This window comes from Vanellus vanellus (assembly GCF_965231255.1).
Source record: "Vanellus vanellus genome assembly, chromosome: 4".
NCBI lineage: Eukaryota > Metazoa > Chordata > Aves > Charadriiformes > Charadriidae > Vanellus > Vanellus vanellus.
In genome coordinates, this window is record NC_138909.1 from 1562634 (window position 1) to 1588691 (window position 26058).

Consider the following 26058-nt stretch of genomic DNA (forward strand, 5'->3'; position numbering starts at 1 on the left):
GCCACCTGCCCTGGGGACAGCCCTACCGCCAGCGGGGCTGGAAACCCTCCTTGGGTCCTGGGGACGTCTCCTGGAGTCACAAATTCCTTCTGAGACGGCTTTAAGGCTGTACTTAGATCTGCTCCATAACTTCACGTGGTGGCAATGTAGATAGATCGGTGTCAAAATCTGGGTACGTTGTGCTTCCAGCTGGGTGAGCGAAGGCAGGAGGGACAGTGAGCGTTCATGGTGTCGCACACACGCTCAGGCGCGATTCCTCCTCCTTCAGGCTCCACCCTGCGTTTCCAAGTCTCAGACGTCAGATTTCGTAAAATAATGAATTTAGCTGGGAGGTGCAGCAGCAAAGACAGCCCAGACTGGGTGTCTCCAAGGAGAAGGGACCCTGAGCAAAGAACTCCCCGGGCAATGGTACCCTTGTGGTCCACGCACACGCTGTCCATGCGGCTTCTGGTCCAATGGTGATTTTTGGTCTGGGGTCTCCTAACATCTCATTGGATTCTTTTTCTGTGTCCAGGCAAGCTCTTATCTGCGTGAGTCACATCATCAGCCAAGGGTTGGAGCCTCCGTATCTTGGGTTCATGCTCCTTGTGCACCTGCCCTTGTTGGCAGAACGTGGGGAACCAGAGAGTCCCGGGCTTGGGAGAAACACTGCCAAAACATCAGTGCGATATCAAACGCTTTCCCGTAGTAAAAGACTTAAACACAGCACTGTACCAACTGCTAGCGACGTTACGAAGAACGATGACCTTCTCACGGCTGCAGCAATTCTAGCTACTCATGTTAAGTGAGTCACGCCGTATTATAATCCTAAGTAATTTATCCTAACGAACACGTATTTACTTTTGCTAAACAATTGATATCCCTCAACAGACGGGCCTGCTTGGGCAGCGCCGCAGCGCAAGGCTGGGTGTCCACCTTGCTGGCTTTCAGCCCTCTCCAGCTCTTTGTCCACCTGGTTCCCAGTCTTTAATTGTCTGCCACCTTCATTTGTTTGAGCCCTCTCAAGCCGTGGAAGACGGTTGATGCCGGCTCCCGTTTCTTAAGGAGCACCGGCATTCCCCCGGCTCGCCGGTGGCGAGGGATGGCGTCCCTGCCGGGAGCTGCCCTCCGTCCCCGCACTCCCTCCCGCAGACGGGGCGGTTTCTTCAGTCGTTCATGCGACTGTGGCTCCACCGCCTGCGCCCTTCTCTTTGGGTGGGCTTCTCTCTTGGCGTTTCTGGTGAGGTTAAGAGGAAAACCTCTAATTTTGCGTAATTGCTTGGAATTTGGAAGGGATGCCACTTATGGTCACTTTGGTAAGCTTTTGGTATTGATATCGAGTCCCCTCCGTACTTTACATAATGTTTAAATTATCCGTAGCCACTTTTGTCAGATCTGTGCTGTATGTTGCCTACAATGTTGTCATAAAACAATACAGATGGATGACTCCAAATTATGTGTGTCATAAATAGAAGATGATATGTGATATTTTATTTTGATTAATCACTCTATACGTTGACCTATTCAAGTTAGGCAAGCAGTAGCTACAGAAAGTAGAAGAAATGGAAGAAGAGAACAAAGTGGGTAAGCGTTACAGATATCTCAGTAGCGTTGCGAGCAAAGGGCAACTCTCCCCAGGTGTGTTTTGTATACAAGTAATGGGAACTCATCTGTACGTGTGAAGTTTCTTTGACTCCATCTGTCCACAGAAGTCTCGCTGAATCAACATTTCCGACCTAATCGCTCCCGTTTGGTACAGAGCGCTGAGATTGTGGGTCCTGACTCCAAAGCGATGCTTTGGGAAGCTGGAAAAGAAGACTCTATCTCTACCACGTCTTCTATCCAGCAGGAAAATGTACCCGTGCTGTCAGAAAGGTACCTATAGGCATTCGGTCACCGATTTTACCCTCAGTAGATGGTGGATGTGCTTTCTTTTGAGAGCAATATGTGTGTATCCGTGCTAGCTTAATAAGCGAAGCCATAGGATTATGCAAATGTGCTTCTGCTTGCCAGTTCTGTCCAGTGGTAGGCTGTACTCTGTTATTCCTTCTTAATTACCGTTATTTTTTTGTTCGTATAATACATTCTTTGCTAAAATGCGACTGCGATTTCCCGTGGGTGTCAGGAGTTGGCTGCGTAGGTGAGCGCTGCGCAGCCGTTCCAGCAAGGTGGTGGCTTGCCCCGCGGGGCAAACTCCACGTCTTCAGGAGCTTCTAGAATATTTTTGGAGAAGAAACCCGGAGAATCGGCGGATTCTTGACAAAATATGGATTCCACCTGGCATGAGAGATAATACCCACCCAGTGAATTGAAGATACAACCCTGGAGCTACACATGAAGGAAACTTAGCATCAATTTCCCCCCACCGGAGCTCTGTTTCGGTGGCAGCGGGCGAAGGGAAATGTGCTGCAGGCAAAGCATCCTTTTTTTGCTTTTATTTTTCTTCCAATAAATCCAGCAGTCTTCGGTGCGAGTCCCAAAAGTTTTCATCTTTGGATGAAAAAAGCGAGCAGCAGGTAGCCGTGACGCAGGTTTTGCACAGTCACTGAACTGAACACACCTTAAACCAACAGAGAGGGTGAAAGGTGGTAGTGTTTTTGCGCCGAATGTGTGTTTTTTAGACGAGGCAGTGCCTTTTTTTTTTTTTTTTTTTTATAAAAGCATGTTTATATCGACTCCTTAAGAAGTTTAGACTGGAGGGCTGTCTCCAGAAACTGCCCCCCTCCCGTTTCGCCGAGTCCCATGTGTTTGTCTTGGCAGGATGCGGTGTCTGCTCGGCTGGGGCCGGGATATTAAATCGAGGGAACACAGAGCTCTTGATGCTTTTCAATAGGGCTTTTATTTAGTTAGCGGCAGGATCGAGCTGTCAGCCACCTGCGATTGTCCAACAGGGAAAAAAGGGAGAAGTAGGAGTGGTGGGGGGAAGAGCCCTGGAAACGTTTCTCGAATTCATCGATAGAATGGTCAGAAACGAGCGTTTTCGGGGAGGCAGCAGCTTTGTGGTGGTTCGACTGTTGAGTCCTTTCACAGCGGTTCTGGCTCGGTCGGTGGCGGTGGTGGGTGAAATCAATGATGCTGCTGGCTGAGACTGCTCGCGTCGGCGCAAGGAACTTTCTTTTTTGGACTTATTACCCATGGAGAATCCGTTAAGAGATTGTTATGAGCCAAACAAGCGATTTGTGTCCCAAAGTGAGAATGATTGAGATACCGCAATCCTGACGCGTAGGGATGCTGTACGTACTTGTGCGTTTCATTTTTAATGCACGAGTGGCGATTGATTGATTTAATTACTGTGTAGGACACCAGGGTGTTGGGAGTCCATCTTGGGTACTCTCAAGAAACGCTGGTGGAAGGTGAGACCGGACTTGGCGTATGTGGTGTCCCTCTGTCACAGACCACCTCTGTTGGTCTTCATGAGCGAGAACGAGACTCAGCTTCTCTTAGTCAACTTAAGCCCTCTTCTGCCCCCACCACATGCTTTGAAGAATAGAAGGGAAGAAAACAAAAAAGATTTGGAGAAATCTCCAGGAGGAGGAGAGTAGTTCCTTTGCGTTTTTGCCAGCTTGGACACTACGTCACTGTCGGTCTTGATTCTTTCTCTGCCTCGCTGCTGCCGACATCCTACTCCTCTGCCCTTCATTCAGAAAGAGCGTGTGGAAGGACTCCGTTGCCTACGCTGGTCCCCTTGGAGAAACGTCTTGGGTTTGGAGCAGGTGATGGTCACAGCAGGCGAGGCAGGAGGGCCGGTACGTGCTTTGTAGCTGGAAAGAAGAGTTTCCTTCCCTGTTGGTAAGGACAGATGTCAAGGTGGTGGAGGAACATCTTTCTAAGTGGATTTGGTTCCTCTGTGAACACCAGCCGCAATTCTTTATAGCCATCGTCCCCACTCGTAGGACGGTAGCGTATGCAGTTTCCCAGACCGAGGGGTGTTTGGGCCCTGCTCTCCTGGCCTCGGGCAATTACTGTCCCTTTGCACGCACTCAGGTGACAATTGATGCGGACGGTCGCGGGCTCGGGCAGACAGAACCCGTCTCTGCGTTTGCCCACGTTGGTTGCAGTCACTGGGTTGAGATCTTTTTCTTCTTAGCAAGGAGGTTCATCCTCCTGAGCACAGTCTCCCCCCTAAAACAGGGGTGGCTGTCTTCTGCAGGCAGTTTTCCCGTTTCCCACTGAATTCTTGGCTGTCCTTGGACTGGAAAGGGACGGTCAGGCTCTTTGACTCGTGCCTTCTTCTACACGTGCTCTGCTGAGAGATGTGCCCATCTGCTCGTTCCTACGTCCCTCCCAGGCAGAGTCCAGCTGCATAGCACACGTTTAGGGCTCCGTATTTACCCATGTGTGCTACCGAAGGATCCCAAGGTGACACTTCCTCCTAGAGGGAAGATGATATTGGCATCCTGGGATCCCTCTGCTTATTGCTGATCTTTTTTTCTTTACCTAACTTGCTCATTTCTTATCAGGGACTATTACTGCAGCCCGACTTCGTCCAGACGACCTCCTGCTGCTGAGCGGACTCCAGCCTGCTTACTAATCTGCTTCTTTATGTTTTTGACAACCTCCTCCATTTAGAAGTGAATGTAAAGCCTTGAACGTGCTGTTAAATTTCAATTTTTTAAGCTTTTAATCTCCCCTATTTCAAATCTTCACCGTAAAGTCGCAGTATGTGGTATTTCCAAATTACTCTCTGTATAGAGGTGTACGGATAAAAGGTGTCTGTCATACAAATGAAGTTTCTCCTGCAGAGGGATGCGGTGAGGCTCTATTGATGGTGTATCCCTGGCACTGCAGTAATCAATTCCAGGTTGGATGAGTGACTTTTTTTAGATGGGGCAGTTTTATCCTCAGGAGCGGATAAAGCAGATCTGCCGTGTGTCTTCAGCCGGAGCAGTTACCGCTTTGCTAAGGGCCCATACAATGGTTAGTTGCAAGAAAGCTCATAAAATAGGTAAATATTTCATTTTAAGATACTGTGAGACTCGAACTCCGTGTACGCGGCATAGCGCAAAGGCTCTGCGTCTTCATGGCTCCAGCATCCCGGCCCGCGTGCATCTCCTTCAGTGCTGCGCTCTTCAGCCTCCGTTTATAAAAACCGTGGATGTAATCCCAATTAACTGCCAGGAAAGTATTTACGTATTGCTCCCAGTTCCTAGCTGGGAGGGGAGAAAGGACAAAATGCAAAAATAAACAAAAAATCCAAAGTTTTTAAGTCTGGAACAAGTCTGTCTGGTGACAAAGGTGTTGGTTGGGAAAGCTCAAACGGAGCAGAGGGCGCAGTTGCGGTGCGAGAAACAGCTTATCCTGGCGAGGGACGTTCTAGAGCCTGATCTCATTTCTTTCTCACCCAAGTGAAAAAGGAAGATATTAAACCACACGAGAGAGGGGGAGAAAGCCCAAGCGAGCAGCCTACAAAACCAGCTCAGCAGCGAAAACTGCTCGTAGACCTTAGGCTTCGCCGCCATGCGCGCCCCGTCCGCCGGCGAGCAGCCGCATCACAATCTGCAAATATTTCAATATTGTGTTTCTGGTGGGCTTAAAAAGCAGCCTGAGGCGTTCAGGCCTCTCGCTGGTCAAAGCTGGCGGTGGAGAAATAGCTGCTAATTAACACCTCCGTTCCCCAGAGTATCACATCAGTGTTTTAAAAACTCTTTCTTTGTAGGACAAGGGCACTAAGGAGAGTTTTAAAACGTGGCAGGGGGTTGGAATTAGATGATCTTTAAGGTCTTTTCCAACCTAAACCATTCTATGACTCTATGATCATTTATATTATTACTTTCTCTGTGGTAGATTCATTATGTTTTACCAAAACGCAGGGTTTTGCAAATAGAGATACCAACTGAAATACAACACTGTGAAAATAACTGCAGGCATAGATAAAAATAACGGCAAAGCCACGAAACCACTGGGATGAAAACCGGAGGGCTTCTGCCACTGGTATTCTTCACACTTCCCTGTGTTTCCCCCCGCCCCGACTTCGTGAGCCCTTCTGATGAAACCAAACCCTTGGTGGTGGGCGTCCTGCGGGAGCGGGCTGTCTGGATGGGACCGCGGCCGCCGGGCAGGCGCGGAGCGGCGCTGGCGGGAGAGAAAAAGGGAGAGTTACCTCTGTCCCAGGAGGAGTTGATGTGACACACTCGGTCAATGGAACCACTCCTCACCCTCATCTCTTGGTAATTACCATACCGGTGCTTTCTGATGAGCTCGTGGGTTTGGGTCCCCGCGCTGCCATATGCGCTGGGGGGTCGGGTGTTGTGCTGTGCGGGCACGGCACACGAGGCCACTTTCTGCTGCCGAGAGCTGACCGAGTTCGGTGAGAGGCTGGAGATGGGAAGGGTAAGACGTGATTGATGAGGACAGTAGATAGAGGTCTCGGCACTTCAGAAAACTAACTTTTGTCAAGCTTTTTTCATAGGCAGTTGGGCAAATGAGTGTTTTGTAGAGGGAGTTGCATGAGAAAAAGCAGCTTTCGTGTTTGGGGTCACCGCCACATCCAGTCTACCAGTGGACAAGAAGAAGGAAAAAAAAAACCACCCAGAACTTGGGATGGAGGAGGGCAGCGGAGACGGCATCAAAAATGAGCATTGACTGATCTCGTTGCATTGCACATGAGGTGATAGAGAGCATGAGGATTTTCTGTCGTAGGTTTATTTTGTAAAATAAACACGCTGTAGACTTTTAACAACCCAAACCATTTCCTACTCTCCAGGAACCGCCCGGCGGCAAGTGTTAGCGGCGCTTGGCTGGACGGTGGCCAGTGGTGAGAGCTGAGGGTGGGCTTTTCAAAACACACCTGAGAATTAAGCGACTTGCCCTCATTGCAGACCGCTAGAAACGGGGCATTGAACTTCCTAAAATACTTTTGAAAAATCCCACCCGTCGTGTTTACCGGAACGTGGCCGTTAAATGCGCCCGTTCTTACCGGTGAGTCCACAGTTGTCTGTTGTGCTCCCTGAATGAGCGGTTCTTTCCTCTCCTGCACCTCCTCCCCCATGCCTATTTATACGGAATCGTGTTCCCCCTTAAAAGCTGTTGATTTTGGCTCGGTGAGTGACTCCTTAGTTTAACCTGCCCTCGTCGGTTATTTTCTCAAGGCTTTATATTGTTTGTAGTCCCCTTATTATTGCCCGCGTCTTTTTGCATTTGGGGAGGGAAAAAAAAATAATGCTTTTTTCCAGGTTTTGCTTTATCAGGGGATTGCCCAGTGAAGAAAGCAGCGTTTGCCGTCCTCTGGGGAGTCCTCCTTGGTGGGCCGCCTCTGCCAGACTGGGTTTGGCCTTGCTCCCAGTTACCTTTTATTCCGGACTCGGGCAGGACTCGCTCCGGCGTCGGTTTAATTCAGTGGAACGATTTTCCCTCGGTTTACCGTGCGGCGTTCCTCCTGCTTTGAGGAGGATGAAAAGAGTTGGAGGGATGGAACGCGTTAAGCTCGTGAGTTGTTTAAAGACAATTAGACACGTCGGGCAGCAACGGGGGGGAGCACACAAGGGGCTAAAACGTGCCCTCGGCGGGTTTCCCCCGCAACAGGCGGTACACAACCGTGGCTGCAAATGAAGCACAGAGTAACAGGAGGCTCCATGGTGAGGGAGGGATTTTTTCCTTCCTCAGCCCTTCAGCTTTGGCCCTTTGGCTCCGAAACCCCACTTGCCTGGTCTCCGTTGTCCGTCTCCCTTTCCCCTGGGGCGGCGGGGACCCCTCTTCCTCCGAGGAGCACATCACCACGGGTGCTCGATGGTCTGCGCCTGCGCGAGCCGTTTGGCTTGGTGGGCTTTTCATTAACGTCTCCGCTGTGCCGGGGAGGCCGCGACCCGCGCTGGAGGTCACACCGGGTCTGCAGGAGGTGTTGCTCTCCAGGAACCCCGTGTTGGTGACGACCCGTTGGAAATCCAACCTTTCATCTCCACTTGCGAATTTTGCGGAGAAGTTGTGTCATGTTTGTTCGTGACTGTGGGCGCGAATCCCCTCCACGCGGTTCAAATCCACCGAAAACGATAGGGTTAGCCACTGCCATGAAGGTGAATGAAAGGTAGGGAGGTACCGTTACTCTTAATGAGTAATTAGGCTTTTACAATGTGTTTCTGTCTCATATTAACACAGCCGGGTTATCAGCCTCGGAGAAGTTAGGTGGCTTTTGAGGAGCAGATGATGAGTTGTGGCGTGAGGAGGGTGGAACGCCTCCAAGCGTTTTACAGGGAGTTGTGAAAACGGCAGCCGCTCGATTCTTGCAGATTATTCCTATATTCCTTTTACAGCAAGGCACACGCATTCTCAAAAGTACAATTGCGGCTCTTCCTTTGTAGGTTTAACGCAGGGAAGACAAAGCGCACATGTTGGAGCTGGAAGGTGAAGCCACGCTTCGCTTTGGCGCTGAGCCCTGCTTTCGGGTAGGCCTACTTTCAACTCACAGGCAACAGCTTCATAGAAAATGGGGCATTTACAAAAAAATCTTTACGCGCCAGTAACATAGCAACCGTAGGTACAAAACTTAGATTTGCTCAGACAAATGGTAAGTAAATGAGCCGTTAACGTGCGAAGGGGACTTGTTAATTCCCGGTCTAATGATGCGTCCTGGCCACGTGAAAACCTGACTTGTGAGGCTAACTGGAGTTATTCCAACCCAAAATCTCACTTGTTACTGCTACTCACGTAACGAAAACAAAAGAATGTAATATTTAGATTTATGTAGTTTAGGCAGTATTCGAAGGAACTCATTGACTGGAAATGAGCGTGTGGACGTCAGAAACCACACAGAGCCGGGAAGGCTTGCGGTGAAACGCTCTTGGTGACACTTGGAGTATTTTTATTAAAATACTAATTTTTGATGCTCTGTCATATACCTTCACAATACTCTCTACTTGTATTTGACAGATTATCAAAGTTTGGACTGTGGTAATCCCCATATGTTGAAAATAAAAATAAAAATAAAAATCTGAGTAGCACCGCCATAAATAAGCTTGATGGCATTCAAAGCCGGAGCGGGGCTGGGGAGGCCCGGGAGCGGTTTGCAGAACTGTCAGGGTCATCTCCTTTGGCTTTTGGTTGAATTTATTGGGGTTTTTTTTGTGGTTCCTACTTTGTGTGCGTCTCGGGTCGCAGTCAAAGCCAGAACTGTCCTTCCCGCCTTACATGTAGTGAAACCTTCAGTTACGACATTACAGCTGCTGAGCTCTCTTGAGGGGTTTTCTTTGGTTTTTGGGAAAACCCAGTGCATCCCGCGGCGGGCAGCGAGCCGGCGGCAGCTGTAGGTGGAGGTGTGACCTGCCCGAGGACCCATGCGTGCAGGACCTCAGGGGGATGGGGACAGGGGAGCGTCCCCGTATCGCCTACTTGCGAGAAGGAGAGGAACGTCGTATAAAAGCAAGGTGACGAGGATAATGCTCGTTTGCAGTTGCTCTGCCACATTTTATACAAACATTCGTGGTTTGTATGTTCATGGCTTTGATGACAAATTGTAGATGCCTCGAAATACGTATCCCATTGGTGTTTTTCGCTATTTTCAAATATTCCGTGTGCATTTTCCCCCGACGCGCTGATCGCGCTTTCGCTGGCTGCGCTGAAGTCTTGCTGCCCTTAGGTATCAGCAGGGGGTTCAAGTGACTATCCTCGAGCGTATCGCCCCATTTCCCTCGCCGTTCGTCCCTGGGGTTTATGTTCGAGTGCCAGCAAAGAAATTTTTCCTCCTGAGCGTCTCTCTTCCCTTAAACTGGGCTTAGGCAGGTGTGACTCCCTGCAGCGAGTTTCATTGTGGGAACGAGCAGGGTAAAGCTGTCTTGCTGCAAACCTCTCCCGCAGCTTTGACGGGCAGAAGACACAAAGAGAAAGGGGTTTGAAGAATTGTCGATATCTACGGACAAATGGTAAACTCCTATGTGGTTCCCCCTCTTAGTTGTGTTTTCAAAGGGGTAATGTATCTCCTACCTGTGCAACGCCTTCTCTTAATGCCTTTGAACAGCCAGATGAGCATCCCCGGAGCGCAGAGGGGTGTCGCCTCTGGCAAGAAGTCCGTGCAAAGGAAACCCGGCGGTAATTTGAGTCATACCGCAAAATAATATGCGGAGCGTTTTATGCTTCACCCCTCTTGATACTTGTTTTGAAAGCATCGGGCCAGGTCTTGGGGCTCTGGAATGACGTATGGGCGTGTTTTCTCTCTTCCTCACCAGGCTGGAATGATAAGAACTGATAAGGATGAATACTTCATTGAGCCTTTGGAAAGAGGAAAACAAATGGAAGAGGAGAAGGGAAGAATCCACATGGTGTACAGGCGGTCGGCTGTAGTGCAGCATCCCACCGATACGCTCCCTGATGTCCACAGAGAAGGTACAGTACCCCCTGTTAAGCGTTCACAAACCCATTCCAGGTAACCGTAGCCTACGGCGGCTTCTGACAGAGGCAGTTTTGGCTGAGCTGTTCGAAAAGAAAGCGTTTAAATGTCGTAGGCCATCAGTCGTTAAACGTAGTTTCTCTGCAAAGAGCAGCGCACGTGTGGTTTCATCGAGGAGGACGGAACTCAGCCACAAAGTGGTCTCATCAAGAAATGTTGCAAAACGCTTGTTTTTTCCTTCCGTAAACCAGGGACAAAGTTTGTAGTGATTTAAGTGGAAACAAGTCTGAGCTCCACATCAGTAGGTAAGATACTGTGGGACGTGAGACGTTAATGGAAATACTCATATGACTTTAATGTTCGAAGTTGTTATTAACGCTCGCCTGTCCGTACAACTTCTGTTTAGAGTTTGGGTCCCGTTTCTTTCTGAGTAATTGCTAAATTGTGCCCATGTCTGATACTGTTTTCCTCCTCCTGCTGGTTGCAATTAATGCAGTTTGAAGGCAGTTGTCTTGATCGGATGTATTTTGACTTCTCCAAGGATTCCCCTCCGTCTTGATAATATGGTTGGTCCATCTGAGGATGATTATTGTGTAGTTTAATCCATTGGCTTGTACGTTCTTCCCTCCCTTTTAATATTACGCAAACCCTTACGAGCCGGCGTGTTGCATAGTGAACGTTGAGGTTTTTGAGGCTGCGGGCTGAGGATGAAAGAGCAGCTCCGTTCCCCTCCCGCCCTCTGCCCGTTTTTCACCATCTCGCAGCTTCTCCACTTCCTATTTGTACTTCGTGTTCACACGTTCTTGGCACTTAAAAGGCCTTGAGAAGAACAAGAACAACCACATACAATACAGAGAACTAGAATTAGGCACAAATATTAAACAGGGAGGAATCGAGCAGTCCCTCGTTGCCACTCGTCACACGCTGAAATTATTTGGTGTGGGTTTGGAGTTCTGCCTCTGAAAGAGCAGGTGGGAATTGAAAGATATTTCGAATAAAACGCTGTCAGGCTTTTCTTAGGCTTTCAGAAGGTAAGTGTGTGCTGCCGACGGCAGTGTGGCGCGGCGGTACGACAGCGGGCTTGGGGACCAGCGGCACTCGGCACCGTGCCGGCTCATCCACCCACCTTCTCTCGGAGACCTCTGCTGCCAAAGGGACTCTGCTTTTGGGACCCCAAGAAGGTCATTCAGATCTATCTCCCGCGTCTCTGGTGTGACTGACTGCGCAGCTGTTTGTGGTGTGCTCCAGTAGGTGTTTTATTGGTGTATCACACACGTAGCTATGTGAAACAGCTCTATATTTCATCTTGCGTGGTGCAAAATGTGCCGATCAGGGCGCTTAGCCCAGGCTCTGTTGCTTTATCGTACTTTCTGCCACTAGTATTTTGGCATTTATTTTCTGTCATCTGCATCTTCCCTCCCCTTCGCTTCATAATTTGAAATGCACATTCAAGGAAAACTCTTCACCCACTTTTGTACCACCGTGCTTACAACTAACTTGGCATGGTTTTAGTTTGGAGTTCCTAGAGTAGTCTGCACAGATTTGTGGATAACTCATGTGCGTAACCACACCTCGCTGGAGGCGCCCGGTGGCGCCAACGCGTGGCACAGTCCTCTAGAACGTGCAGTCTGTCATGGTGGGAAAGGGGGATGTTTTATACTTCCTAGTTTGCCGCCGTATTTTAACCAAGCTCTATTCCTCTAAGACAGCCAGACCGTTCCGTCCCAAAAGTTTAAAGCCTTACCGAACAAAGAATGGCTACTACACAATCGAAAATGTCATATGGGTTTTTTTGCTTCCGTATTTATTGATTCTGGCGCTGTCCTGGTTTTGCTAATCAGTTGGGCCGCTTGCTTATCTGTAAGGTCGTTTACGACATCGGGCGAGTGGTGCTCACGTGTCCGTGTCTGCGCCTAAAAGAAACGTGCAAGTCTTCTTAAAGATTGTCTTTGCAGAAGATTTTTTTAACCTTCTTTTCAATGGACATTACACACAGAAAAGATTCCTCTTGATTATTGCCTTGCCAAACAGCCCAGCGTACTAGAGAAACCGCTTTTTTTATAGAGCTCATGCTGAGTTTAAAAGTGACCAAAGAACCTCTCAGCAGCCCGGGTATAAGAACAGGGGCTGGTCCTGGCACAGATGGCAGCCTCTGCTTTCGTGACAATGCTCTGGATGTAGCAAGTGCCGTTGGGATCTTGAACTTGCTCCTAAGAGGGTTTCCTAAAGTGTATTAGATGAGTTTGCTTCTAGAGGCGAGGTCTTTAATTTTCAGATGTGTCTGAAGGTCTCTACGTGCCGCTACACTGTGAAAACTGGAAACCTTTCCCATCTTTCCTGGTTTTCAAAGAAAAAAGTTAGGTGGAGGTCTGGCTAATTTGTCCTCCCGGTTGCTTTTAGCCACTTTTCACTCTCGTTGTCTAAGCCCAGTCACTGACCACTCCCAGTTGGTTAAACCCTGATCTTTATTGTACCGCTGTCCTTATTAGATCGAGTAGACTGCGGTCTCGTCTGCGCCGTGGTCTGGCAGCTCCACCTTGGCTCAGATTAGGCACCACAAAGGAGTAAGTTATATTGCCTTTATCCTTATGTCTTCGAGATGCTTTTTAAGGTCCAAGCGTGATCGAGGCTAAAGCAAGCTGCCGAAGCCCGCGGAGCCTGAGGACGTGTTTGACCCGCGTGATGGGTTAACATTGCGGCTCTTGTAACTAAATAAACGGTGAGCGTGACTCACGTTCACAGGAAATCTCTCTTACTTACTTTTGACAGTTTAAAGCTGCTACGTGCGTTCGAGTTCAGGAAATAGAACTGGCTGTTACGCCCCCGTGTGCAGCGGTGAAGTCGTCTGCTACAGATAAGATCTTTCTGGATCTTCTCTGCGCCTGCTCCTCACCCCACGTGCCCGGTGCCAGCCCAGAGGCAGAAATGCAGAGTACGGTCTGCTGGCCGTGGAGAAGTTCAGCCGCATATTTAGCCGAGGCGGACAAGAACCCGCGGTTTCAGTAATAGATGACAGATGACTCAACGAACTAGACATTAAGGTTAAAAAGTACTTAAAGTTGTTGTTGTCAGTGAGGTTGTTATAAAAACTGGGAAACGTTGTGTAAAAGCACTCTCCGGAATGAAATAGGACATACTGCGTTGCGTTCTCTCTCTAAGAAGTCACTTTTATAAGACAGGGTGGCTGTGAAAGTGTCCTGCTCCGGCTATACGGCAGAAGCTTTCAGATCTGGCAGCACATCTGGTGTTCCTGCAGGATTTTATAACTTTTGGGAATTTGTTGGACGTTTTTCAAACAGTCGGACAGAAGGAGCGTAGGAGTTCGAAGTTAAAAAAAAAAAACCCTACCGTCTTAAGATGAAGGTTTTAGCAACGATCGCAGTGTAGTGGAGCGCGTATGGGTTCGTGTGCTGTGTTCTCGTAGAACTAAGGGCACACGCACACACCATCTATCTGCTTCTCTGTCCTGTTTATTGCCGTTACATGCCATGAAGTTTCAGCCAGTTCTCTTAGAAAGGTGGGAAGCAGAAATCTGGGGTTCTGGAGGAGATACCAGGGTGCCTGAAGCTGCTGGGTAGCATGGGCATAGCCCACCCCGACGGACGGCACCCGCGGCTATCGGCCGCCTCGTTAGGGAACGGCGGCGTATGGCACGCGCTGCCCTGTTGTTTTCATCGTTGGCTTTGGAGTTCGAGTTGCTCAGAAGTGCGTTAGACGAAGCGCTCAGGGATGGGAAATCCTGCCTCGTTCATTTGAGGAATGCTGTAGGATTACAAACCTGCCGACATTTACGGACAGGCGTTGGTTGTCCTTCCCTCTGCCCGTCTGTGCAGGAGGAGAGCTGGGGAGCTTCTGCCGCTTCACACACCCAAATGCTTACGCAGTCGTCTTTTAGGTATTTTTTTGTTTACCTCTTTCGTGAAGCACAGGGAGGAGCCCCTCAAAACACTTAGCAGGAGACGGGAAGAGACGTGAATATTTCGGAAAGAAAAGTGAAGCGATAAGATAGCACGTGCTTCTCCCCCCTCCCCCCCTTCTTTTTTAATTTCTTTTTTTAAATTTCATCGCCTCTCAAGTTAACGAGCGAGGAAAAATATACCGGAGGCTGAGCCTTTAAAGAGATGGTACAGATACCCTTTGAACTGGTGGGCGTCTGCTGTTCTTTGTGTGTGTCCGCAACAATTTAAGACTCCTTGAAGGGACCCTTCGTTAATTATTGCCTTTTTATACCACACTCTTTTCAGTCAGTCTGGTGCGAGTGTGATCGCTTGCGTAGAAATGACCCTGATTATTCGGTGGCTGTTTTATGCTTATAAAATGCCGGCGCTCTCACTCTGTGATATCAGGGAAATGTGGACAATTTTCTGTATTTTGACAGATTGGTGGGAGGAATGGTTATTTGTTTTTCCTGGGTAATCCATCTGCTAATTTAAAGGATCTAGTTTTACTGGGTTTCATGGAACCTCATCGGTCTTCTGTTGGTGTGAGGCGATGCGGGGACCTGCGAGGAGGAGGAGGAGGAGGAGGTCCTGAGCAGTTCATGTGAAAATCCTTTAAAACAACCCCCACCTGGTTGGTGCCTGCGGTGTCCGCGGCAGCGGGTGAGCCCGGGTTCGTTCTCCTCCACGGAGGAAGCTCTTCCTCTTCTGCGGGAGAGGAGCCAAGGTCCCAGCCCCCCCCCCCCCCCCCCCCCCCCCGCCCCGGGAAGTCCCAGCTATTGAAAACCACTTAAACGTAGTAGGATGTGACACGGCATTGGCAAACGTCAAGTGGATTTGTCCCCTGGGAACAGGAAGGACTCAGGATTATTCCTCCTGGTGAAGAACGGGGTCAGGCAGGAGTCACACCAAAAGCCGTGTGAAAACTGGTCAGCTCGTAATGTTGAACATAATCGTGACCTGGAACAAGACTACTCAAACCACATTTTCAAAACACACGTACAGTCCTAATTTCTGTCTGACTTGGAGAAAACGATGGAGAATTTATATCGGTGCTCAGAAGTGAGGTGGAATCAACTGGGTGGAATCAACTGAGGTGTTCTCCCTGGGTGTAAATACACACGTTTGTCTCCTAACGGCTCTGCCGTGTCCGATTGCCCTGGGATGACATTTTGAAAGCTCGACTTCCCCGGGAACTTAAGTCTCAATCCTAAAGATGCTGAACATCTGCGCTGCTCATTTTAGGTGAGTACTACAGGTACTCGCGAGCAGCGTTCACGTCAGGAGTGTTATTCCCAAATAACATCTGTTAAAGAAAAATACTTAAGGGCAAAAAGAAACAAAGATCAAAAGAGTCCACGTTGGGGGCGAAGGGTCTCGGGGACAGAGCAGGAACGAGCTATGCGTGCCAAGCTGAAAAAAACAAGAAGAATATACGAGGCTGTCATGGTAAAACTTCGTTTAGGTCAATCTTTCAGATTTTATCACCAAAATAGCTTTTCACTTAGGAAGGGAAAGAAATGCGATCCAGCCCAGCCGGAGTCGGAAGGTTTTGAAAGCGTAATGATGATATCACTCTGTCTGGACAGGATGAAAAGAGTCTGTTCTCCTTTGTTACTAAGCTGACAAACGTCACCAAGATGTGCCATCATTAACCTTCCTCCTTGAAGGCGTTGAAGAAACAACAGAAACAGGCAAAGAACCGTAGAGTTTAGACTCATGCTTGCACCCAGGAGGCCTTTTTCGCAAGTTCTACTGAATCGGGCTCAGGAGTACGGTAAAATAAAATCCAAACTGTATTTCTCAGAAACGTAAAAGCCTGATCCGAGTCCATGGGAGTCGGTGAGAAGACTCAGACTGACGTCAGTGGGCTGATGAGGCAGGTTTGGGATCATATTCTGCTTGAGCTGGTCGCAAAGAGTTCCATTTATCTTTTACCATTCATATATTATTTGTTTCCGTGCACTTTTTTCTCCGACAGTATTGACAACCCGCCTTAAGCTTGGAGGTTACACAGCATGTTAAAGTTCTCAAAGTTTTCCTATTTTATCTTCCTCTTCACATCATAGTATTATTTTTTTTTTTAAATGACAACCTATTCACCCAGAGAGCACTTCAGATTAAAGTATTTTTGTAATTACTTCCTAACAGTGGGAAACGAGGAGTAGGAGCCTTTATCTCCCAGCTTCCTTTCAGAATTTTCATTTTCCCTAAAGAACCGAAGTGCTTGTGTGGCTGATGGGGTTGCCATGGCACTGGGTTCGAGTGTCTTTGTCCCAGGTGGGAAACATGTAGGAGGAAGAAATGATTTGGGAATTGCTCCTGGTTGCCTGGGAATGGAACCCTGGAACAGAAGGTAGAAGAATGGGAAGACTATTGCCTGCTTCGGAGACCTCCCTCAGCACTTCCCCGGGCGCGTTAGTGTTTCTTAGAGACGTCGTGGTGCCAGAAGGTGTCTGCAGCCTTTCTCAGCGGAATTTCTCATGACCTGTGTTCTGACGGAGGATATTTTGGATATCGTGCAGCGCACCACACAAGTTTGTGCATCGGCAGCGACGGGAAAGATGGAGCTGATTTCTGTGGAGACGGTACAACGTAGGCATTCTCCTCCAAGTTGTGTTGGTGGCGACAACCTGCATATGTACTCATCTAAAGACGTCCTGCGCCTTTATCCAGAACTGCTAGAGCTTTTGCTCTTAAATCAGCCGCCTTCTATAAAATTGAAACTTAATAGGATTCGTTGAAGTTCTTGATTGAATATTTGTGGGGTTAGCTTTTTTTTTTTTTTTTTTTTTTTTCAGGTAACAGTTTGCATAGTCAAAGAAAAGGTAGTCAACACGGTACGTCTCGAACAGGAACAGCATGGCATGGTACAAAGGAAAATGAGTATCGGTGATGGATCTATTTGCAATACATGGGGAAAAAAGAGACAGGATCTAAGGAGGAAGAGAAGTGGGAGGAAAAATAATGAGAAAACCACGAAGCACTTGTGGAAATGGAAGCGGATGAGTAATATCTTTGAGTGCGATGGAATTACGGCCCTCTCCAAGGGTTTGAGCATTCACACCACAGACGGAAACGTGCTCTCAGCCGGCTTAGGCATGACCTGAACTAGATTTAACCTCCCGTGCTTTGGTATCAGTATCAGCCAGTACAACCACAGGATCAGCTGATCACCGCAAAATATAACCGAGAGTCTATGTGTGTTACGGGGTTCTGCAGAGCCACTGTTGCTTTGGTTTCAACCCAGAATGCCCCTGGTGAATGCGGCCTGGGACGTGTCTCCTCTCTATGCTTTTGTCCTGAGGGACATCCCACGATTAGGTTTCAAATCTGCTTTCTTTGCCCTCAAAGTCCGCAGTTAGGCTCGGCCCACTTGTCCCCCCGGTGGAGTTTGGGATTCATCTTGTACTTGGAAAGTGTCTTTGTTTCAGCATTTCCTGTCTTTCCTCTCTTTTTTAATGATATCTGTCACCGGAGACATACAGGGCGATGGGACGGTTGGGTATGGAGTTGGCTTAGCGGGGTGGTTTTCCTCCCAGTTCAAGTCAACTCGATGTGTATTTCCACTAATGTGTTGGGCGGTGCAATGTAGCAATTAGCTGCCAGAGCTGAGTGATGAATGCTTCTGTCTTCCTGTGTGCAGTTATTTACATCCAGCTTCAAAAAATAAACCCAACCCAATTCTTCCCTTAGATGAGCATCGAAAAATTGTGGCATAAATGGAGAAAAATCCAGGTGCTTGTCTGTAGACTGGGAATTAGATACTCTCTTCTGGGACATCTCTCCGCTCCCTTTGCGCACATATCTGTTTGGCCCCTACAGGTCAACTTTTCATGGAATCAAAGCACGGTAACTCAGCAGTTGTGTTTTCCGTATTTCCAAGGATGGAGATCCCACAGCTTTTCTGGGCAGATGTTCCAGTGTTTTGATTACTCACTATGATTTCTTTTTCCCCTCTCCTATCTAATTGGAATTTCCCTCCTTCCAACTAAATGTCCATCACCTTTCACCCAGTAAAATCTTTTTGAACAGTAGTGATCGCTGTGTCTGGAAATTTGGTAGGCAGTGAGGTGGCTGAGAGTTTCCCGGCAGATTCACTGCCCAGCCTTGACTTTTCATAATTGGTTCAATAATTGCTGCACATCGTAGGTTGAGTTAATATAGGCAAAGCATTTGCATGAATCGTAACTGGACACCTTCGACAACGGGGATGAGAAGTGTAGGTGGTCAACATGCGGAGAACGTACTCTGCTGTAATCGGACAGGAGGTCTGTGGCAAAGCTGGGAAGAGAAACGTGTATGAGAGGTACTCATCCCTCATTTTAACGAGAGCAAGAGTGAGTTGGATGTATCGAAATTGTATGCGAGGTACATCCAAGAAGTTATACTCATGGAGTGCAGTGCTTTAGAGCTGCTGCGCTGCTTGTCAGTGATAACGAAGCCAAGGTTCAGAACGATGCAGCGCCTGGGGAAAGAGTCCCTCCAAGGTAGCCAGAAAATTATAAAATTCAACGTAAAAATAAGATCCATAGTCTCCGTTGTACAGCCTTTACCCTGTTTGCTCTGAAGTGTGTATAAGGAAAAGAAACCCCGGGCTTCATAGCTGAGAAAAAGCTTGTAAAATTTTTTCAAGAAAGACAGAAACTTGAGCAGGGATGGATCAAAAAGTGCTAGAAAGCGACTTGTGCTCTCTGTCTGCATCGGGGAGGTTGCGCTCACCGCCTGATGATGGGAGTGGGGACATCCATCTGTTTAAGTCGTCTTCAGTTCTTGGCAATAACAAAGGAAAAATATTCTTAAATAAAACCAAGGATAACAGCTTGATTCCAACCGCAGGCACCCAAAGCCAGAGTAGTAAAACACACAGAAATCCGTATGAAGGGAAAATTGGGGAAAAAAAAAAAAAAAAAAAAGGAGAAATATCAGTCCATGCAACTTGCAGCCATTCCAAGGCTTCCATGGTTTCCCAATAAAAACGCCTTATGCCCCGAAATTACATAGGAAGATGAAACCTTTCAACAAACAGTGGTGATAACGGGCAGCAGAGATTTATAAATACTCCGTAAGGAGTTGTTCCTATGTGAAGGGAGCCTGTTTCGTTTACAGATGATGTTCTTGCAGTAATGTTCTTGGGGGTGAAGACGTGCCAAGGTTTGGACCACCCTTTGTGCCCTTTCAGCATGTGTCAGCATCACGAGCAGTTCCGGTGTCGGGTCAGAGAGGAGCATCACAAGGGACTTGGTGTGGTGGCTGGTGGATAATGGAGACGGTGGAGGCGTTAAACCCTACGCGTGGTGCTTTGGCCCTAATGGGGAACGCTCGCCAGCGGGCTGCGTCCTCTCCCTCACCCAGCAGCCACCAGGGAGGGATGATGTTGATATAGGTGAAGAATAACCGTCAGAAGTGCCGGAGAATCATAGAATCATAGAATTGTCTAGGTTGGAAGAGACCCTTGGGATCATCGAGTCCAACCATCTATCCTACCCTACAAAGTTCTCCCCTACACCATATCCCCCAACACCACGTCTAAACGTCTCTTAAACACATCCAGGGATGGTGACTCAACCACTTCCCTGGGCATCTCTCTCCCAGAGAGCTCTCTCCTGAGCTCGGATGAGAAGTAACTCATTCCTACTACCGAGTTGGATAAGAAAGATGCGTGTGAGATGGTTCAAAATGCTTTGGGGTGGGCTGGGTGGGGTAGCAGTGAGAGCAGAGGGACCAGGGTGGTGGTACCTGGTGGTGATGCCTTCTGCGAGCTCCGGCCAGCCTCTGCCCTTCCCCAGCCCCGCGCACCAGCACCTCCCAGGACAGCCCCTCGCGGAGGAAACACACTAATTGGAAGCAGAAGAGCCGCCTTATCGGGATGAATTTATGTGGATTAGAGGTCAGGAACCCTGAGGAAATGAATCCTCCCACAGCTTGCGGGGGCTGATAGCTGTTCATGCGTTTTACATGCGCATCATACAAATTTAGTCCTGAAATGTCACACTGTGAGAGCACCGAGAGGCTCGTTCACCCAAAGAAAAGATCTCTCTCTAATCGGTCTGGGTTCTACGGTTGACTTTTTTTAACCTATGTCTTTGATGGGAAAATGAATTAAAATGGAGCAGTTTGCGTCCTAATGTGAAATGGTAATTTTCATACCGTATGAGCGCTGCTGGGTTTTCTTCCCCTGAATTTTATGCAGTTTTGGCGTTTTTCCCCCATTGTGAGGCCCCTGGTTTTAATGGGTTTGTTGCTCAGTATGTTTTTAGAAATGCAGAAATAGGTAAGAATTCAAACCGGGGGGCAGCGAGGCACCGTAATTCAGTTTATATCTCTTGACAATTTCTGGATACGACGGAGTCACCCTTGGTTTATGATAGAGGAGGAGGAAAACTAATCTTGTGTACTGTGCATGAGCGATTTGGATGCTTGCAGAGGCTGGCTGGTCTGCTCCTGCTTTTGGGGCTACGGTTCTTCTGCGAGGTCCACGTGGGGTTCCTGTGCAGCAGCTCTTGCCGTAGGGTGGGTATGGCGCCGAGATGTCCCCTGGAGTTCACCGCGTGCTTCCGTTGGTCCCTCTGAAGCTCTGTGTAGATGCTAATTAAGAGTAAATGTATGTTGTTTGTCTTACGTGGGATGACACCGTGTTGGGCAACTGAAGCTGATAGGAACGCATATGGAAATGACGAACGTGAGAACATCCTCCTTGCTGTTCATTTTCCTCCCAGCGGACCGAGTTTTCTTCAGATCCGTTTCTGGGTCGCCGAAGTGCGTAAATCTTTCCAAAACGCAATAGTGAAACACCGCAGAGTAACAGCATGACCCAGCTGTTGTTTGCTATGAAAACAGTGGGGCTTTTGCCAGAACGTCTTGCCTAATAATTCTTTCGAGTATTCTAATAACATGGGATAAGATGGTGAAGATAGTTAGGATTCTGGAGGTTATTAAAAGACACACAAGTCTGAGTCTGCAGTTTGAGTTGGAAAGGAGGGAATTGCTGTCTAAGGGCCGCTGGCTTCTCCTGCCGGAGCGACGGGGAGAGGCTGACCCGTGGGAAATGCGGGTTAGACTCTCAAATACTCTGTGGTTTGGGAAGAAAACCCGGCGAGCGATGAAGAGCTTTGCTGGCTTGTACCTGTAGGAGTAGCCAAGCAAAGCTTTTTGTTTGTGGGTCTTCCTTTGCAGTATGACCGGCGGTGCCTTTTTTTAGGCTTCCCCTGGAAAAGTCTGAGGACATGTGCAGAGGAGAGACAGGCGTAGCGGCTCCGGTGCCTCTCTGGTGTATCCTTTGGAGTCTTAACGCTCCACCCGGGCAGCAAGCAGGCGGCTTCGTCTGAGAAGTTGGAGAGCGACCCGCGTGCCAGAGAGCCGGTCCATCCCAGACCGGGATGGAGGTGCTAAATGACTCGTAAGGCTAATGAAGGTGGAGTTGCCACACGCTTTTCTGCCCTCGCTTTTCCCTAAGTCCGGGAGAAATGAGTGTGTGGAGCTCAGCAGGCATTGCAGTTCAGAGGCCTTTCTCATACCCGAATGTTTGCTCGTGCTGAGCTCACGGCTTACATCTGTAGGTAAAAGCTCTCCTTTGGTTTGTTAACGGCGAGGGACTCTGTCCATCAGGTGGCAAGAAGCAGTAAGATTTTCCTCCTTCTCCCATAGTTCTGCATGGACTACCTGACTGTGGTCCTGGGCACCTGGAGAGCGTTGGGTTCCTCTGCTCACATCCTTCGTGGAGGACAGGGAGTGATGGGGTGGGACTATGGGCCCCTGGCGCGGGTTGCCCCGAGCAGCTGTGGCTGCCCCATCCCCGGAGGTGTCCAAGGCCAGGTTGGACAGGGCTGGGAGCAACCTGGGCTGGGGAGAGGTGTCCCTGCCCAGGGCAGGGGGGTGGAACTCGATGATGTTTAGGGTCCCTTCCAACCTAAACCACTCTGTGGTTCCACGATGGTGTGTCCAGCATGGTCACAAGCGATGGCATGCTGAGTTGTGTCACCTCCTGCCTCTCCCAGCAGCTCTGCCGGGGCAGGATAGAGGTGCGGAAGCCTGTAGGTTGGAGAGGACTCTGGGGAAGAGAGAAGCTGCTGAGGATGTTCCTTGGGAGCCCTGGGAGCAGCTCGAGCAGAACCACTGGGGGACACCATTGTGGACTTCTCTCCAGATACCACAGTCCTGTCCGACCTCTGAAAGAGTTATAGTTTAATTCGAAACAAAATCGCCAAGACTGGCTGGCCCTGAGGAGGCCCTGCTTGTGCCCCATAAAAGGCCAAAAACCCAAGCGCCAAAGCTTTCTCCAGCAGGAACGCCTGCTTTTCTCTCTCCCTGGAGCTCCTTTAGATAGCTGAGCGGAGCCTGAGTCTCCGCTGCTTTTTCACGGCCGTAACAGGTAATTAGAGTCCCGGGCTCACTGCCTTCAGGGCCGCATCGGTTCTTTGCCCGGCTGCCTCCAGCCACCACCGCCCCAGCGCTGCGTGCGGCGTGGTGACAGGGTGGCTGGGACACGTGCCGTCGCCTTCTCCTGCCGGGGAGTCACCCTGGAAAAGCTGGTCAGGGGAAAAAGCGAGGAGCAGTCCCAGAGGAGCCAGTTCGCAGAAGCAGCAGATTGAATAAATGACATAGTCGCGACTTCAATAAAGTGGGTTTGAAATTTTGGAAAATTTGGAATTTTGAAAAAGTTGTTAAGAAATGGTTTTGTCCGATAGGGAAAGATTTTTGGATTGTTAAAAAAAAAAATTGTTGCGGTAACAATTTAATTTTATTGAGAACTTGAGAACCGATGATTTTCACGACTGAAAGCAGTTGAAAACACAATATAAATAACTCTTTCGAATCACATCTGCGTTACCTTTCTTGTAATACAGAACGCCTTTAGTCTTTTTTCTTTTATTTTTCACTTAGATCTTGGACTTCCTAACTTGAGTCCAGCTACAAATGACTGCCTCTTGCTTCTTCCCTTTCTGGATGTAGATTTTAATTTGTCCATCTTTGAGGGTTTTTTTTCCACCTGCTTCGGGCAGAAAGGAAGGACTTTTTTTTCTGCAAGATTAATTTTTCCGAAGCAATCCTGCGTTCTCATCTTCCAGGTTTTCTCGCAACTTAGAGCAAATATCGCAAGCTTAACTTAAAAATCGCGTTCTTGAACGTTCCTGGATGCATGAAGTCCGAGAGCCTTGGTCCTTTGCACCCGTGTACTTTCGGGAGTCAAATGTCATTCACTTGATTTTCTCCAGATCGTAAAAAAATAAAAAGTCTCTGTTGCTCAATCTGCACACATGACCCCTTTCATGTGGAAGCAGTGTTGCTACTCAGCTGCTCCGGATTCCAGCTGTCAGATGGAGTGTGCTCGTTCATTTTCCCAGTGCTGTTTCATTCTCACATCTCGTTTTCCTCTTGGTAGGTTACCTGGTTGAGGCTTCCTTTGCGATTCACCAAAGCGCGGTTTGCCATAGCGCTGCAAAATTCAGCCGGCACTTCTGGACTGAGGGTAATTCCAAGTGTATCTGTTGCTTTAATTTGACCTGTGGCAAAAGCTGCTTTGAAAATCCCTGAAAAAAATCTCTTCCGATGAAAGGGTAACTCATCGTGCTCCGTGGCGTATGAATAAAATACAATTAATATAGTCACGGATTATGTAACTAACAGCATCATCGTTTTTGCCAATTTTCAGCGAAAGCCCTGGGTTTCTTTTCTAGATCTGTGATAGCAACAGAAATCCAGTTCACAAAATAATTTATTACCTTTGTTTGTTTGTTTGTTTGTTTTAAACGCTCGGGTTTAACCGGCGCTCGGTGAGTATCCAGGAGCCGTATAATCCCTTTTGATAACTGTTGTAAATAGTTTGTCCTTAGCAGTCCTTGAAACTGCGCTTCCATATGACTGAGTTCTGCTCACGTTCTTCCACAGCCGACTAAATGGGGGGTTTATCATCAGTAATGGCAAGTGAATTTGCAAACAGATGCATTTGAGCCCGTGCTTTGGTATTTTAATGGTATTTCTCAACTTGCTTTCACAGGGTTGAGTCTTGATTTATTTCGAGTCCTTTTTCTTAATCAGTTTGCAGAGCTCTCCCTGCCAAGAAGAAGTAACAAAATATTTTCGTTGCTTCCAGCACTTCAAAGGTTCCAAGTTTCTGATGCCCAGAACATTTGCTGCTAGAAGAACAAAGTCGTCTTCCTTGAGTTAACAGTTGCGCTTTAATAGGGAACAGAAGGTGAGATAAATCAACGAAAAGAATCTGGTATTTGGGTGACCAGCGGTTCAGTTCACGTAGTGCCGTGCACTGTTGTGGTGGCTGATTATACGCTGACTTAATTGGACAAAGGCCGGGGGAGTTCTGACCTCCGCGCATCTGCTTGGTTTGCTCTTTTGTCAAACACGCTTTTTATTTTTGCTGGCGAGACAGACTCATCGTTCATATTTATTTTTTTTTGCATCTGAAGTTTGTCGAGCTGCTTGGAAAAATACGACCGTGAAAGACATCTGGGCATCCCATCCACTCTCTGTTTGGAAACATCTGCCTGGTTATTAGGAACGTCTTCCTAGCCCTGCAGTGAGCAGATGCGTTCTCTTTCCGTCTCCAGCCTCATTGCTGGGAGCGAAAGACATTGGATAGGTGCTAAAACCCAAATACCTGTTTCTTGACCGGGCTTTTTAATACCGCATATTTGGGAAGCCTTAATGTTCGTTCCTGTGTAAGGAATAAACGTGCGGCGTTTGTGGGGGGGGAAGTGGTGGAGAAAAGCCAGCAGTGTCTCCTTCGGGTTATTCACCGTCTGTATCTATAGGATTGAAAAAACTCAGCCCTCGTATTCTTGTGAGTCACAGCTGCTCATCAGATGTAAGGCTCTGTGCGAACCCGGAGTCCTCTGTCTCCCTCTGCACTTTCTACATTTTGAAAGCCTAAAAAAAACCTGCGTTAATAAAAAAATATCCCTAGTCCGAGCTGCTGAATTGTGGTGGCTGCAACTAGCAGCCGTTACTTGCTGAATCTTGGCTTTAGCTGCGGTACGGGCTATATACGCCGAGTCGCGTAGTTCCGGGAACAACAAGTTGTCCATACCGCATTCCGGTGAAGAGCTGTGCCGCTCGGTAGCCCGTCTGGGACGTTGCCCGTGAGCTGACGTAGGGAAGGTGTGTGGGCACGGGGCCCCGAGCCATCCCTCCTGCCTCGGGCACGTGCCCCGGCGCGCCGTCCGCCCGGACCTCTCCTGCCTGCTCCGTGCGACGCTCTCCGAACTCACCCTCTGGCACTGACTCACACGATTCCGTTGGGTACTGTGGAGGACTTCTCTTCATTTTAACCCTCTTACCTGGCCACTTTATTTGATCCAGCCTGTGGAAATGGTGAATAGAAATCCTGGTGAAGGTGCGTAGCCTCGGGAGAGTAGAGTATCTCAAGGCAGTTATGGACTTAAATATACCACAAGTGGTGCGCTACTAACTGGAAAAATTAGCTGCTTTGGAGATCAAATGGGCGTAAAAGAAAGTTTATGTGTAGTTTTTCCTAAGCAGCTGCTCATCTCTTTGCGGCTGTGCCGAAGAAAGACGGTTTATTTCCATTCCACTTGGTATTTGCTCAACCCATACCGCAATAATCTTCAACTGGAGGAACGCATGACCAACGTACTAGAGTGTATTGCACGGATGAGCATTGTACTGGGCAGTGTGTTGTACTGACGGGTAAAAGCCATTCTTTCAGACTAGGACAGCGTGTACGATGTCCCGTTGCCGGCGGCATTCCTTAGAGGTCAGTCAGTGCCGCGGTCAGCGCTGTTGAACGTGGCCGTCAGCCGGACTGGCCTGGCAGGAACCACCAGCGCGTTCGCACCGGCGGGCAGAAGA

At 48.6% G+C, this 26058-nt stretch overlaps 1 protein-coding gene across 1 annotated transcript in view; it reads left to right on the forward strand.

Annotated features, from left to right (window-relative positions):
- ADAMTS3 (ADAM metallopeptidase with thrombospondin type 1 motif 3) overlaps nt 1-26058 on the forward strand; it is a gene marked incomplete at its 5' end in the record, with an annotated part of 96908 nt that overhangs the window by 23109 nt on the left and 47741 nt on the right. The window contains one exon of the mRNA XM_082482759.1: nt 10134-10290. Coding sequence (XP_082338885.1) covers nt 10134-10290 — 157 coding nt within the window. The remainder of the gene's footprint in view (nt 1-10133; nt 10291-26058) is intronic.